The 17530-nt window shown below is 35.4% G+C and overlaps 1 protein-coding gene across 1 annotated transcript in view; it reads left to right on the forward strand.

Annotated features, from left to right (window-relative positions):
• Window positions 1–1499: 1499 nt before the first annotated feature.
• The window catches only part of LOC144250616 (uncharacterized), a 48975-nt gene continuing 32944 nt past the window's right edge, over window positions 1500–17530 (forward strand). Inside the window, exons 1-2 of the mRNA XM_077793520.1 lie at window positions 1500–1504; window positions 6358–6795. Coding sequence (XP_077649646.1) covers window positions 1500–1504; window positions 6358–6795 — 443 coding nt within the window. The remainder of the gene's footprint in view (window positions 1505–6357; window positions 6796–17530) is intronic.

A 17530-nucleotide genomic window follows, 5' to 3' on the forward strand; every position in this document is an offset into this window, starting at 1 on the left:
CTCCAAACATTAATATTTTATGAATATTTTATACATTGGGAATGTTTCATGGATGATATTTGAAACTAATTGTATTGGGTATCTCAATCTATCTCATGGATAGAAAGCTGAGAGAATAGAAACAAGAACATTTTCAAAAGCTTTTTTACCAGTTTTTTTTCTCCATTGTACACAATCACCTTATGAGAATATCTTTCAGAAGTCTAATTTGCATCTGTAATGTCCGCCAAATTTCACATTCACTGATGACAGAAAAGTTAGGAGTTGGGCTTTTATTCAGTGCTTGGGTTATGGTATATATCCTTCACATCACTCTGATATGAAATATATATACTGTATTTGGACTCATGTATTTTCCTCTGAATTAGATAATGGAAAGTATCTTATTACATAATTAAAGTCACTGTCCTACATGACAGTCAGTTCTACAAACTCTTAATTCAAATTAAAAACTGAATAATGGTTTGTCCATGTTCTATTTATCTAACAATTTTTATTTCAGGAGCCATTGACATTCGGGGATGTCGCTATTGATTTCTCTGAGGAGGAATGGGAATGCCTGGATCCTGCCCAGCAGAATTTATATAGAGAAGTGATGTTGGAAAACTACAGCAACCTAGTCTTTGTGGGTGAGCATAACTTTCCTTCAAAATTAGTAATTATCATTATTTAATTTTCTTCCCTTGAAGTATATCTTTTGGGAACTTCTCCACAAGAATGTGTTGCAGATTTATGCTTTCAATAAAGAAGATGGGGTAGTTCTTGGAGTTGACAAGATAATGTTAATGATGTCTATTTTCACCCTTAATGTTTTCCTTTGGTGGCAAGATATATATCTTTCACTTGAAATATGGTTGACTTAGAGGAATGCAGTGATGTCAACTCCTGTGGCCCACATATAGCAGTGGACATAGTTGAGGTCGGGGAGGAAGCCTACATTCAAAAAGGTTCATTGAGACATTATACACCAGAAAATATTTTTGAGAAGCTTTGAATTCTTTCTCTTGTTATCAGAAAAGCCTGTCCTGTGTTTTGTGCTTTAAAATTATATAGTATCCTGCTTTTCCTTCAGTAATGTCTCCATACATTCAAATTATCAACAAAACACCCCCTTGCCTTGTGAGTGTCAATATTATCTGACAGCTCTTCCATAATTTTAAAAATATTTTTAGTTGTTAATGAATTTCCTATTTATCCATATATGGTGCAGAGAATTGAACCCAGGGCCTCACACATGCTAGGCAAGCTCTCTAACACTACTCTACAACTCCAGCCCTTCTTTCATTATTTGCAGGAAAGTTTTGCACATTTCTGGAGACCTCTAGGTCCACCCATTGTAATACATTACTATCATAAGTCAGTTTCTCTAATCTTATTTGTACATTTTTTCAAGAAAATTTCCTTGTCAGTGTTTTTGTCTGATATGTGTAATGGATTTTCTGTGAAATTATCTTCCATGGAATGAATGTCAAGTTGGACAAAGACTGCTGTTTCGAGAGATGGTGTAAGTTTTATTTGAGTTAGAGGATTTGTAAAATAATACATTGGTAAATATTTACAAATTGCTTTTTTTTTCTTTTTTCTTTTTTTAATTGTATAAGTAGGTTTCCTGTTAAGGACTGGGTTTCCGCATATCAGTTAATTGCTTCACAAACTAAGATATGTATGATTCTTGTTTGTATTGCCAATAATATTATATGTGCTTTTGCTTGTATAAATATTAAGCCTATTTTGTCCATGACTTTTGTATTTTATCTTGATTGGCTTTTGATTCTGCCCATGTACTTTGAAATTGAAGTTTTCTATGTATAAGTATAATGGGGATTGTTGGCAGTGATACTCTCATGCTGAACTACACCCCAAGCTCCTTTTCACTCATATTTGGAGAGAGGGCCTCACTAAGTTATTGAAGATGTCTTGAATTTGCAATTCACATGCCTCAGACTTCCTAGTAGCTGAGATTCCATGCATGCTCATCATTTGTGTATTGATGAGCTTGTTCTTATTTATACGATAAAGACCACATTATTTTAAATGTAGCTTTGAGAAATGTTGCAATTCTCTTTCTTTTAATTTTTATTGTAATCAAAACCACAAAATAAAACTTACTGTCTCTAAAATTTTAAATATACAGTTCAGTAATAGTAATTCAAATTGTTATGCAATATATATCTACAAAGTTTACATCTAAAAAAAAATGCCTAGAAAGCAAGGGCTCATATGTGTCTCCTCATCACGAAACTATTCTCTTATGTTCAGAAAGCTTCTTTTTAAGTTTAGAGATGTCATGTTCATAAAATTCTGCAGTATTCTTTCAGTGACATTTCAGTTAACCTCTTGTACATACATTTTGTAAAATATATAATTAGAATAAATTATTTGACTTCAAAGTTCTATAGTTTGTATATTCCAATATGGCTCATCGTTCTTTTCAAGGGATATTTGGTTTGCATTCCCCATGATGGCTCTGTTGAATAACAATGTAACAACACTGGTGTGCAATGTTTTTAATTTGCTATTGATGTGAGGGCTTATTGCCACACTCACTAAGAACTCCATCTACCTGACTCCATGTTTGCATTTACAATTGAATGCTGTAAATTTTAGTATAATTTTAGCAGGGAAATAGTCTTATTTGTATTTTGGGGTATATTCATACAATTTAAAGGACATATTTCTCGGCAAAAAAAAAATTTTTAACAATGGGAGGTTGATGAATACTACATGGAGCCTATAGTTAAATTTAACTAGTATAAACATCTTTAAATTTAATCTTTCAATTTTGAACAACAGCATGCCCAAGAGTTTTCAACCAACTGACACATATTTAGGTATTTTTGAAAATCCCTACCACTTTTGACTTCAAATATTTATTAGATGTTGGTTACAAAATAACTATCACTTAAATATTTATTAACCTTTGTTTTAATATATAAAATTGATCTAACCAGCATAACATCCCACTTGTGATTAAGAACACGGATTCTATAAGTCTATAGTAGTTTCAAAATATTTTCAAAGTCTTATGATTTGCAATTACCATTTTGCTTCCCTGTATTTTCCTTTTCAGTAAGTGGGGATTAATGTATCTTAGTATGACAGTGATTCTTTGATTTTATTCAACCCTCTCAGTGTTTTCTTTGTGTGTTTGGGAAGTATGAAGTATGTAGCGAATGTATTTACTCTTAATTCAGAAGCTAAGGGAAAGGGTACTTTTCACTCTTTTGCCTCTTTTCAAAGTATTTTTTTAATTTAAAATTCTTTCTATGTCCTATAACTGTCTTAAACTATGTTTTGTGTACAATAATTTAGACAGCCCAGGTTTTGTTCAATCACTTTTGTATGTGTCATTATTATATCCTTTTGCTTTCAGTATGTGTGTGTGCTTAGACTTAGAGTATCCTGTAGACTACCTACAGTTGCAATATTTAGAGTTAATTCAGATATCCAAGTTTTGTTTTGATCAGAATTTTGTAATCTTGCATTTGCCAACAAAAAGTCTAAAACTGAATAGTCTCCTATTCATACTTTGTATGAATATGAACTTGACATCACTTTATTAAAAAACTGAATATATTTATATGTCCTTTTAAAATTATATTATTCTTACAGGTATATATGCCTACTAACAGTATTGTTGTTATGCTTCTTTTCTTTCAAATTCTATTGCAAAATTACATGTTTTATGACCCATCATTACAATAAAATAGAATTGTTTTTGCCAAGAAATGTTTAAAATTTCATATGACTTATGATGCTGTGCACTTACATTTTATTATGAAAGATTACATTTAGTACTTTTTGGAGAACAGATCCAGTGTTGATGAATAGTGTGTGTATTTTTATATGTTTAAAGTCTTCATTTTCCTTCTCTTTTGAAAGGTAGTAGCTGTGAATATAATGTCTTGGTTGAATATAGAAAGACTAGAATTTCTTCCTGTGTTGTGAAGATTGGATTTCACAATTATATAGTTACACATTTATAGGTTACCCATCTTTTCTTCTTGGATGCTCTCAGTATTCTGAGTTTTAAAACTTGGATTAAAAACTACTTTAAGTCTTTACAACATGGAGAAAACTCAGCTGCTTGGATGTTCCTTGTTTTGTATTTTTTGAGATGTGTTTGTTAGTACTGGAAAGAGAACTAAAGGGTGATTTAGCACTTTGCATTTTTCACTTTGTCTGGACTTCAAATTTTGATGCTCTAGCTCACCCTCCTATGTTGCTATGTACAACCACTCCTGACTCTTTCCGACGTTTTCTAAAGAAAGTCTTTAAACATACATTTTCTGCTTATTACTATTAACAATTCTTGACTAATTTTTATTCTGTTTTTTTGTGTGTTGGTTTAGTTCAGTAAACTTCTTTTAAATGATAATTGACTATTCCCTTTGAGTGATTCATAACTTTGCTTACAGTTGATTTAGCCATGTTTTTTTTCTGTTGGTAAGCAGGAACCCCTTTTTGAACAGTCCCCAAATATTCACATGTTTCATATTTTTATCTTTAATGAAACAGAAGAAAGTTGGTAGATTTTGAAAATATATTCTGAAGGAGGAAAATCTTTGTGTAACACAATGCATTTTTCTCTACTATATTACTCTCCATAGTAATGTACTCATCTTGGATACTGTGAACACAAAGATGATTAGGACAATCTTCAAAGTAATTTTCTGTGTGTATTTTTATTTGATTTATATATTTCTACAGTAATGATGGACTTGGATTTAATAATCCACTCCCCTGCTTATGTTATTATTTGCTGTAATTTCTTAGGTTTCCAAAATATACTCAACCCAGTACATTAAGTAAACATGTTTGTTATTTTTATTTATTACAGCCATGACTTCTCATCATCCTCGAGAAATTTTACCAGAGCAGGGAATAAATGAGAGAGAGGGAAGATATGGAAAGTGTGACTTTGACTATCTACAACCAAGAAAACAATGGGAAAATATAGGTGAGAGTAAAGTTCAAAAATCATATTATATTAGACAAAATCAATCAGTAGTCCCTATTTATGATAAAAATTTTTTTGTCAAAAGACACCAGAGACAATTAATATCTGAAACAAAAATTCAATGTATTCCAATTATTTTGAGGAGTTTTATATGTCTTTAAGAATAAATCCACAGCCATTTTTGAACTGAAAGGCAATGTGGAAAATTTGAAATCTAGTCCATGCATCAGGTTTTAACTTGGCCAATTATAAAAGTAGCACTGAGTTAAAATTCCAGTCAAACATTTGTACAGAAAAGATATTTCTAAAAGTGATCCTTTTGGGAGTTTCTTTATAAAATGTCCATTTTCTGAAACAAAAGATTAATTTCTCCTTGTGCCCAAATGGACAATATTAAGAATTGTAGAAAAGTTTCTACTTCCCAGTATTGCTCAATGACAATTCTGATACAGATTTCTGGAAAGTGCACTATATAGATAATGCTATAAGTAACACATTAAGCCATGTATCTACCCTGAGTAATGACCAGTATATTTACATTGGTGATAAAAATTATGAATATAGAGAAATCCTAGTTCTTTTCTGAAGGAAATTTACCAAGATGAAAAATGTAGGAAAGTCTTGCTTTAGTGATCAAAAACTAGTATTCATTAAAATATTCGTAGCCAAGACAAAACCTGCAAGTGTAAGATATGTGAAAGGGCTCTTAACCACAGTGCAGAGCTTGCTTACTACAAGAAAATTCATATAGAAAGAGAGCCCTATATGTATAGAAGATATTGAGCAAGCAAATGCTTTCCTATATTTTTTAAACAAAGCAGATACTATGACAGTGATAAATTCTACAAATTTAAAGAATGTGAAAAAACTTTTAGTGAAAAGTTTCAACTTGTTAAGTAACAGAGGATTTATACTGAAGGAGAGACCTGTAAATGTAAAAAGTGTGGGAAAGCCTTAAAAACTTTTTCAACTCTTACTGAACACCAAAAAATTTATTCTGCAGAGAAGACCTACCAATGTGAAGAATGCAATGCACTCAAGAACTTTACTCAACATCACAGTGTTCATTCAGATGATATGCCATGCAAATGCAAAGAATGTGACAAAACTTCTAATAAAAGCTCAAATCTTATTTGTCACCAGTGGACACACCCTGGAGTGATGCCCTACATATGTAAACAATTTTGCAAAGGTTTCAGTCAAAAACCAAGCCTTAAAAATTGCCAGAGAATTCATACTGGAGAGAAGCCCTACAAATGTAAAGTGTGTGGCATGAGTTTTAATAGAAACTCAAATCTTGATCGCCACAACAGGATTCATACTGGAGAGAAGCCCTACAAATGTAAAGTGTGTGGCAAGAGTTTTAATACAAACTCAAATCTTGGTTGCCACAACAGGATTCATACTGGAGAGAAGCCCTACAAGTGTAAAGTGTGTGGCAAGAGTTTTAGTGAAAAATCATCACTTACTCAGCACCAGCGAATCCACACTGGAGAGAAGCCCTACAAATGTAAAGAGTGTGGCAAAGCTTTTAGTAGAATCTCACAGCGTAATTGTCACAAAAGGATTCATACTGGAGAGAAGCCCTACAAATGTAAAGAATGTGGCAAAAGTTTTAATCAAAAAATAGTACTTACTCGGCACCTGAGAATCCACACTGGAGAGAAGCCCTACAAATGTACAGTGTGTGGCAAAAGTTTCAGTCAACAATCATCACTTACTCATCACCAGCGAATCCACACTGGAGAGAAGCCCTACAAATGTAGAGAATGTGGCAAAGATTTTAATAAACAATCGTCACTTACTCGACACCAGAGAACCCATACTAGAGAGAAGTCCTATAAATGTGAAGAATGGCAAAGCTTTTAATATTGAAGAAAACATCTTACTAAACATTACAGATTTTACACTGGAGAAGTTTTACAATGAAAACATTGCATCAGTGTCTTTGAGGATGAGTCAACCCTTATTTCACAGCAGTTCAACACTATTTCACACCAGAGAGATGATAACACAGAAATTATACAAGTGTAAAATAGGTGTCAGAGTCTCCAATAGTTTTTCACACCCTACTCAGCACCTCAGAATTCATACGAGTGAGAGGACATGTGGAAAAATTTTTGGAAAGCTTTTGGCCATTGATCAAACATTTTTTAAACACTGGAGGATTTATAGCATATAGAAACCCATAGATTGTGTCCAAGACTGTATTCAAATTTCCAACATTTTTTAATTACTGACCTCATATCTGTAGCAAATGTGGAGTAGCATCTGTCCAAAGTGTGTACCTTAGATAACAGCACAATATTTAGAAAAACACCTTGACAAATATAAAGATTGTAGTAAGTTTCGTATCTATAGCCCATCCCTTGAAGTATTTGCGACCTAGGAGGGAAAAAATCATTTAAATGTAGAAAATGGGTAATTGCTTTTGACATTTGCTGAAAATTTTCTAGCATCTTGAGCTGATATTGTAGAAATAAGGAAATACAAGTATAGAATTGTGCATCCCTAAAAGGATATAATTTTAGTATAAATCAACAATTACTAAAGAGTCTCATTTTTCTGGAGAAATAATAATTCTCAGAGTTGATTATTTCAGAAGTTTCTGAAGATTTATATGAAATTTAAAATTTTCGGAGCCCCTTAAACTTAGGGACACTTAATCAGTAAACTACATCCTCAGATTTTTTTTTTTATTTAGAGATAGGGTTTGCTAAGTTGCATAAGTCCTCACTAATTATGGAGCCTGACTTTGAACTTGCAAAGCTTCTCACATCCCTAGGGTTACAGCATGGTCCACCATGCCAGTTTTACAGAGCGTTTTTACTTGTATTTCATTACAGATTCAATTTGTTGCTAAATAAAGTGTGAATTTCTTAATGTAAACCTTGTCATGCATTTAATGATGTTATTAGGTCACACATCTCCCACTATTCACTTTGCTACTGGATCGATGCAATAGTAAAACATTCTATTGGGTAAATAATGCTATAATGTCTCCATTAATTATTTCATATGTTTAATCAAGTATTATTTGGAGAACATTATTTATGTAAATTATATACTCTCTTGTTTGTAATTATGGGAAAATTAAGACAGTTATGGGAAGGACCTAGGGATACTAAAATAATGCCCAGATATCCCTAGTTTGAATAATGAGTTTAACATTTCACCTTATAGAATAGCAGTACACCCTAAGGGATCTACAACTCTGGAGAGTTATACAAGCTCCCAATCAGGGAGAGGAGAAAGACCCAAGAGACTAGGAGCCAACATGTGTATTCAGGCAATAAAGGAGGATTGCTGAAGGGGGGAAGAGTCTTAATGTTTCCTGGGGAATCCACATGGTCCATAGGCCCATCCTGACTCTTGCACTGAATAAACCATGCAGTTCCTCATGAATTCTATGACGTTCATCACTGAGGTGACTATACTCACCTCTAGTATAGGAAGAACATCACACTTTTGGACCACCTCATTAGTTTTGCATACCCAGTAAAGACATGTAAAATAGAAAGATGTAAAATGATGACTGTAAAAAGAAAAAGACATACTGTAGGAGCATTTATGTCCCCACATTTTTTATTTCATTATATATTTTGATTTTGTAGACCCTTTGGTTCTACTTAATAATTTAGAATATAATGTTTGTTATACTTATTGGATTATATGATAGATAGCATGTGTCATGGTCTAGCAGAACCCTCTGCAACTCAGTAATTATAAGGTACTAATAACTAATCATGTTCCTACTCAGATCTTATAGCTCCAAGAGCCCATGACACCACAGAGAGAGAAACACAATTTTGATTGAAATAAACCTTAGACTCTCATCTACAGGTTCTGTTCAAAATGAAAAAAACACAATATTCTCTTTATATGTGAACCTTTTGGGTCAACAAAACACCACTCACCAACATTTCAAACTTTATTTGGGAAAATAAATATTGAAATATAATGATAAGTTCTAGGAGAATAATATTCACACCATTCTTTATTCCAAAGGGTAAATATCTAGGTTTCATGCTTATCTCCACATTATTTTATGCAGAAAACTGGCTTCATTTTACATATGAGATTTTAAACTATATATAAGGCCAGGAGGAAAGACACAGTCATAGAGGTCTAAGGAAAATACTAAAGATCTTCCCTTTTCTTGATTGGAATGATGTCTGCAGTCCTTGATGAAATAAAGAATGCTGATTTCTCAATGCACCTGGCTCGGTGACTCACTCATTGGAATCCCAATTTATTTAGTCATCTCAAGGCTATCATTCCCTCCTCTAGGATCTGACCTGTTCTTGGGTGGACTTCGTGTTCTTCAGGGGATCACCACGTCATGCAAGATGTTAGAATGAACTTTTCTTTGTTCTAACTTGTATTTATTCAGCCTCACTTTCAATACAAGTTGGAACAAGACTTCAGACGCTCACCTGTGGAGAGGATGCTCTGCCCAGCACTTCCCAGTCAGGACCCTGAGAAGCTCTTTGGGACTCCCCAGTACATAGGTTCAGTGTTTGGATTTTCCTAGTCTGGCAATACAGTTGCCTGTGTCTTTCCCTTTTGCTTTCTCTCTTGGTTTCATAGTATTACTCAAGGAAACACTGTCTTGTGTGAAGAGAGTGTCTTCCTTATCTATTGGATCTGACCTGCCAAGTTGAGCAGCTGCCCACATACTGAATGTCACAAACACATGTATGTGTTATCTAATCAGGAAGTAGTGTATCTTTCAACTACATAATTTTTTATTGCATGGGGGAGGAAATTGGGAATGCTTTCTTTGAGTTCCCACAGCACTATTCATAGTATTCATAACACTGCTATGTAATGTTTCCTCTCTGCTCAACTTGTAAGTATTGTTCTTGTGGTGCTTTGTAAAACAAATAGAAAAGAGTTGTAAACCAAAAATTTTGTGATTATAGCTAGTTGTGCAGACTGACATGGGCAACTCTATTTACCATTGTTGTTTTGTATGGGCTCAAGGTACTCTTTTATAATTTTATTTAACCTTAATGACATTACCATTCACTGAAGAGATTTTAACTCACAAACCTTCTTGGTATACAAATTTTCCCTTGTCATTTTTAAATTGTCTTACTCTTTTTAGGTATACATGATAGTAGAGCAAATTTTGACATATTATACATGGAGTAAAACTCATTTTTGTTAGCATTTTATTCTTGAGGTGTACATGGTGTGGACCTTCCCTGGTGGTGTATTTATATATAAACATTGAAAAGTTGTGTCTGATTCATTCTACTGTCATTTGTACTCCTATTTCCCTTTTCTTTTCTTCAATCCAACTTTGTCTAATCCACTGAATTTCTCTTCTGTCCCCCCTCCCTTGTTGAGTGCTTTAGCATCTATATATATTATGTATTATATGTAATGTCTGTTTCACTCTACTATCATTTCTATCCCCATATTCCCTCCCCTCCCTGCAATCCTCTCTACTTAATCTAAATAACTATTCTTCCCCACCCCCATTGTGTATTAGCATACACTTATTGCAGGGAACATTTGGCCTTTGTGTTTGTGTGTGTGTGTGTGGGGGGGGCTTATTTCACTTAGCATGATATTCTTCAACTCTATCCTTTTACCACCAAATGGCATAGTTTCATTCATCTTTAAAGCTAAGTAATATTCCATTGGTGGGTGAAATTTTATATATATATACATACATATATATATCACATTTTATTTATCCATTCATCTGTTTAAGAAAACATAGGTTGGTTCTATGGTTTAAACTATTGTGAATTGTGCTGCTGTAAACATTGGTGCAGCTGTTTTCCTGTAGTATGGTGTTTTTAAGTGCTTTGGGCATAGTCCAAAGAGAGGGATAGCTGGGTCAAATGATGTTTCCATTCTGGTTTTTCAAGGCGTCTCCATACTGCTTTCCATGGGGGTTGCACCAATTTGGAGTCAATCTGATAAGCAATGTGTGAGTGTTCCTTTTCACCCACATCCTCACAAACAATTACTGTTGCCTGTATTATTAATGATTGCCATTCTGACTGAAGTGATTTGTATAAAATGTGTAGGTTCTTTCTTCACATTATTCTTTCTTTTGCTGAGAAGCAGCTTTTTAGTTTGAATCTATCCCCTTTATTTATTCTTGATTTTTAATTTTTGTTCTGTAGGGGTCTTTTTATGGAAGTCAGATTGTGGACCAACATTCACCTCAGATTTTTAAATGGCATCACAAGTTCATGAATGTTTCACTTTTATTGTTTCTCTTACTATCTTGCCTTATAGATCTACATGTTCTAAAGAGTCATGAAATGATCTAGCTTCTCATACATGATTTTCTGATGACTGTTATTTTTCAATATGTAGCTGCAGATGGTTTAAAATATAAATCTATTATTTTAGACTTTAAATAAAGCACATCCATGCCTTGTGTAGGAAGTATTCCATCAATTGATCAACATCAGATCTATAATATATGTATATATATATATATATATATATATATATATATATATATATATATATATATATATATATATATATATGCCTGGATTCAAATGCATGCACATCCACCCCAGAGCTTGGCCCATTACACTTATTGTATACTAGTTCTACACTTTAGAACCTCCATGAAAGCTCTTATATATCCAAAGCCTGAGACTCACTCCGCAGACATTCTTCTTTTGGGGGGTGGTGGTACGATGATGAAGATTGAACTCAGGGGCACTCAAACCCAGAGCCACATCCCTATCCTTATTTTATGTAGAGACAGGGTCTTACTGATCTGCTTAGAAATTTTTTTCACTTAGGCTGGCTGTGAACTCAAGACCCTTTTTCCTCAGCCTTCCAAGCTGCTGAGATTACAGGCAAATACCACCATGCCCAGCTCCCCAGAGAGCCTTCTCTAACTGGTTGGAACCCACTTGTTCAGTATGTTTTGGCCTAATCCTCACAAGTAGAGATGAAACTGTTTTCCTCTATATTAAAAATCAGGGCTACAATGAGATTGGACTCAATAACAGCTAATTACACAGCATGTCCACATTACAACAAAGTTGTGGTCTGCAATTCTCCACCTCTCCAAAGAGCTCTTCTTGGCTCCACAAAGTTGGGAATACTGGCCAACCTTCTGCCATTGATCATTCCGAAGCCTCCATGGAAGTCAGTGTGTATGAGGGACAGAATTCCAGGTGGCACTTTGGTGATTAGTAGGCTATGCCAGGGAGTAAGGCAGAGCCAAATTCACCAAAGGCGCAAAAATTTCATATGGCTGGTCCAGGATTGGGGCTGCATGAGGGGATTCTTTTCCTCCACCCTTGATGTGTCTTTCCTAACTGTTCACATGCTGAAATACTTGTTCAATGACTTTTCCTGTTTTATGTTTCCCTCTCATGTGGCTTTGGAGGTCTCATGCTTTGGCAATTATTGTGACTTTCTTCTTCAGTTTTCCAACCTCCCTCTTCCCATCCATGTGGAATTTCTGTCTGTGGATATTAGTTTTCATTTTATATATTTCCATTTAGTCCAAATTTCCATTACCTCTAGAAAAAATAAATGTTTAATTAATTACCATGCTTGTAATTACCCTTCACATGTTGATAATGGCAGTGTTCAAGAACTATCTTCTGATTTCTATAACTGGAACATAAGTGGGTCTGCTTGAAATGACTGTCCTTTCTTTTGACTCCAGATAACGGGGATCCTTTTTAATATAGCGCATAATGATTTTATGTATATTTATATACAGTACCCAGGATACTGAGCCTGTTTTTTCATGGTTTTCTCCCAGAGAATGTGGAGTTGATCATGTAGTTTTCTCAGAGTGGACTCCAGCTCGGACTCTGCCTCGGCTCTGACTAGATTCCATCTGCCTGTGATTTCTACAACATGTGACCTATAGGTCTTCCTCTTCTTTTCTTAAATTTAATATTTCACTAAGAGCTTAAATCACAGGACTGTCACTTTCAAAAGGATGACTTATGAAACCATCACTACCCCCAAGAAGGTTTGCTCCATGTACAAACTAGGAAAGAGGGGCCGATCACATACTTCAGGGCTTCAGGGAAATTATGGGGGTGCCAGGAGTCCCTCATATCAAAGTAGAGCCATTATAGGATGTGGGACAGGTTTGGCCTAATTTGATTTTAGGACCAGAATTAGAGTAATTTAAGTTTCCTTATCAACATGAGAAAATAATCTCAATCAAGATCCTTTTCCAGATGTGTCCAGGATACTTTAAGGGTTTGAAGCCCAGATCTCTTGGATTGCTGTTATCCATCAGAGAAGACAATAAAATTAAGAGAGATGACATGTCCCACTGGGGAAGCCACAGTTCTGTGTTCTCCAGTGGGAACTTTGTGCCTTTCTACAAACATTAAAATTACAATTCTGCAGAGACAGAACTTAAACACATCCTTTCCATAAAACTTACAAGTGTTTGTGCTCTACTCAGCTTATTCAGGTGACAAAGTACCTCTGTGTCCTCAGATGTGGAGTTAGTTTGGATTCTAAAAAGGGCATTGGAGGAGGGAATTCAATCTACTAGTGAGCTTTTCCAGTAGCTTCTTTGCTTCTCAAAGAAGCAAACATCTTCAGAAGACAATATCCTCATTGCACCATATACAACATGGTCCTCTGAGCTCATTAGGACTGTTGGAGTCCAGAGGACCATGTTCTGTATGGTGTTACAAGGATATTGTCTTCTAAAGATGTTTGCTTCTTTGAGATCCTGCTAAAATGAGTCAATTTTTTTTATAGGGAATGTCAGTTTTTCTTCTTCATTTTTCAATTTAATAACTTCATGGGACACAACTTACATATGGTATGTCATGTAGAGATTTTAAACACTACTAATTTGTATACTTATTACCAGGGAATTAATAAGTTTTAATATTTTGATTGATAATCTTGCTTTGGTCATCTTCATAACTCATAGAACAATTATTGTTTGAGTAATTGTACATTTTGAAATCTTTAGAGGGAAATGAGGTTCTATGTTCAAAACCTCATTTTATAGAATGGAATCTCACATGGTTAAGAACTTTCAGTTGGTAAATGTCAAACAAGGGACCGTGATCAAAAGGAAGTACATTAAGTCTTTTAGAAAATCAAATAAATGTGCTGGTAAGTTCCAATTCATGGTGGCAAAATATAGGCTTGTGAATATAATTCACAAGAATTTGGAAGAATATTTTTATGTATTAGTCCATTCTGTTTTAATCACTAAAAACATTTTGAAATATCTAATAGTGGAAATGTGTATATTTAATTTTGCTTAGAGGAACATTCTGGACACTTGAAAATCATCCTGCCCGGGTCACTTTCAGATTTTTTTCCAAAATTCAATTTTTTATGTCATTAGCACGCACAGGTAAATGTGACCCCAAGACACACAGATCAAGATAAAGCAGAACTTGACTCTTCCATCGCAATATCAGTCAGGGAAAATGGACCCTCCTGCAGGATCATGTGGATTTCCCAGTAATGAGAGCTTGGATTCTGCAGAGAAGTGCTTGGGCTCTCTCATCCCTGAGGATGTCCACAGAACAGAGTAGAGGAGAGTGTGGCTGTGGACTCTCTAATCAAGACCTCCAGAGACCAAGCAGGAAGCTGGCCTGATTTTATGGTGCAGTTACCATGTGTACTCAGGCAGTGCCTAAGCAAAATATAGACAGCCACCAATGTAATGTCTGCTAACTGTTCTTGCAGTGAACAATCAAAGAGTGGGACTGCAACACATGGCCTAGTGCCCAGAGCTGTGCCGATGGGGTAAGCAGTTTGCCACTCACATGCCTAGCATGGGGAGTGGCCTGCCATACAGACACCCTTAATCTATGCCCTGTATGCAGTACTCCATGCACTTGTCCCCACAGAGAAGCACCTCTGGGGCTTCTTTTTTCTTGACTTTAAAGAACAATTTCTCTTCTAGTTGCTTTTCTCAGGAGAAATTTAAAATAATAGTAATATAAATATCATAGATGTAAGTATGAACCCTGAGCTGTATTTTAAAACCCTGACAATTTACAAAAGCAACCCATGGTTCTCATATCTACTTCTCACAAAGAGCTGCCATTCATTCAGTCAAGTCTTGCCCAGGGTTTGCTGGTTGTGTTACTGGAGGGTGTGTTTTGCAGCAGAGGTGCTGGGTGATGGTGTCACCCTCTCTGAGGTGTTGGTCATTTCTCCCTAGTGCTATATATAGATTCCCAACACATAAAGAGCCACAAGTAAGAGGTTTCTGCCTAGGCTGACATCAGTCCCAAGCCCACTTGCTTGAAGCAAGAACAGTCTCAATTCTTCATCTCCCTTTTGTCTGTTTTTCGTTAGTGAATACCAAGAGGACATGGGGAGTGTTGGCTGTAGTGGTGAAGCTGAGCTTCACATATGCAGACTTAAACCCCAAGCTTTAAGTCTGCATATGTGTTATTAGGGGTGACAGATCCTATTTCCTCACCCGTTGTGAACAGGATGGTGCTCAGATTGCATATGGGAGAAGAGATGTTTCTTCCTCTCACTTTCACCATGGAATGTGAAAGCCAGAGGGTCCAAATAACTCTAACTTGCAGTGGGGTGTTCTTCTCCTGTAATTCTCTCTACTTCTGTCCTGACCACCAGCTCGTGTCCACTGCCTTATCAGTCCTCACTAGATGTTTGCAACACAGATGATGGTGCATGTATCACACAGCCTCCCCTGATTTTAGTGACAGCACCATATCTAACATGACTCCTTCCTGGATCCAGATACTAGAGGGAGTCTTTACTATCAGCTCTAACAAACAAAACTTCTGATGTTTTTTGAAAATTTCTTTTTCATGTGTGATCTGTTTTTTCTCATCTCCTCACTTGGCCTTTCCTTCCTCTTACCATATGTGAATTCTTCAAATGTAACCTATTTCAGAAATCTGTGTTAGATTCCCTGTGATTTACATATCCTTCCACACAGAATGCCCACTCTAGGGGGCAGCTTGATTTCTCCAGTGCATAAAGGACATGAGTGCCCAGTACAATAGTGCATCTGTGGACCAAGCTGGAAGTATCACTCCGTAGACCCTTGTTTGAGGGGTGTTTCTCAGATTACCTCCCTGATGTCAGAGAGCTTGTGTTATGTCTCATGATCTCCTGGACTATGTTGTGCCAGGCATAATGTGCACAGCTGGGAAGGTACATAGCTCAGGATTTCTGTCATCTATGAATCATTCCCATTCACCAGGATGCTTCCTAACAACGATGGTACCTTATCATGGACATTACTATAGATGTTTCTTCACAACACTACCATGGTACATTTACACAATTTTAACCATATATACTTGATGCACATCATTTACAGATGATTGTGGTTCAAACTGGAGCTAGCAGAATGACCAGACTGTGCTTTCTCCTGGCCACTACCTGTATGAAGATTAGTTCTCCTCATTATTGCATGAAATTGTGTCCCTTTCTTTGAAGCATGATATCAGGAAAGGGTCTAATTTTTTCCCAATACTGATACAGAAAATTACCATCAGAAAACAATTTTCCAACACTTTCAAGGCAATGAACAACCCATCCATGAGTTCATGACTATTACTGCAAATTCATGGCACCTGCACACTCCAGTTTGTATGACTGCAGATTCCTCAGTTACACTGACCTTAAATTCATCCAATGGCCTTGAGACCCACGTGATTAAAACATGTCATTTATTGAGTGTTAGAAAACTTAGATTGTGTAAGATTCAAATGTTTCAAATGAATGAAAGCAGATTCTGTGTGTCACAGAAAAGTGATAGAATGCAGTTTTTGGTTTTAAATTTCACATGTCTTTTTGTTGTTGAGATAAGGCAATTTTAAACCCTCTTCCTTTCCTTTTACCCCAGATTGAACCCAGGGCATTTAGTCATTAAACTATCTCACCAGCCATTTTTTTTTATATTGGGAGAAAATCTTGCCTAGTTACTGAGCTTTGGCCTTCTCATCCTCTGACTCCTGAGCCATCGGGATTGCAGGCATTCAGCCTCACCTAAAACAATTTTTAAGTTATTTCTTTTCATGCTAATATAGATCAATTTAATCTTATACTATCAAAATATTTATATAATATTTGACTTACATAAAGTAAATTCATAAGTATTGGCATATGACATTTATATATAGATCTCACAAAAAAATAAGTAAGGCCTAGTGATTAAATGTGAACCTTAAAATATTTGGGGGGGTACCAGGGATTAAACTCATGGGCACTCAATCATTGAGCCACATCCCCACTCCTATTTTGTATTTTATTTAGAGACTGCATCTCACCAAGTTTCTCAGGGCCTTGCTGTTGCTGGATTCGAAATCACCATCCTCCTGTCTTAGCCTCCCAAGGCACTGGGATTATAGTTTAGAATTTTAAAATTCATATTTTTTTTCTGGATTTACCATGGGAGACTGTCTTTTTCTAGTGATTTTTCATATTTTACAATTTCTGTATGTTTGCACTCACATGTTGAAGCTGAAAAAGTTGATCACAAAGAACCTCAAATGAGAGAAGCTTTTTATATCTGTTTTAAGAGATAGATGGCAAGGAATGCCAAAAACCAGTTAAGAGGGAAAAGTAACTCAGGTTTTACAG

This window comes from Urocitellus parryii, chromosome 16 (assembly GCF_045843805.1).
Source record: "Urocitellus parryii isolate mUroPar1 chromosome 16, mUroPar1.hap1, whole genome shotgun sequence".
Taxonomy (NCBI): Eukaryota; Metazoa; Chordata; class Mammalia; order Rodentia; family Sciuridae; genus Urocitellus; species Urocitellus parryii.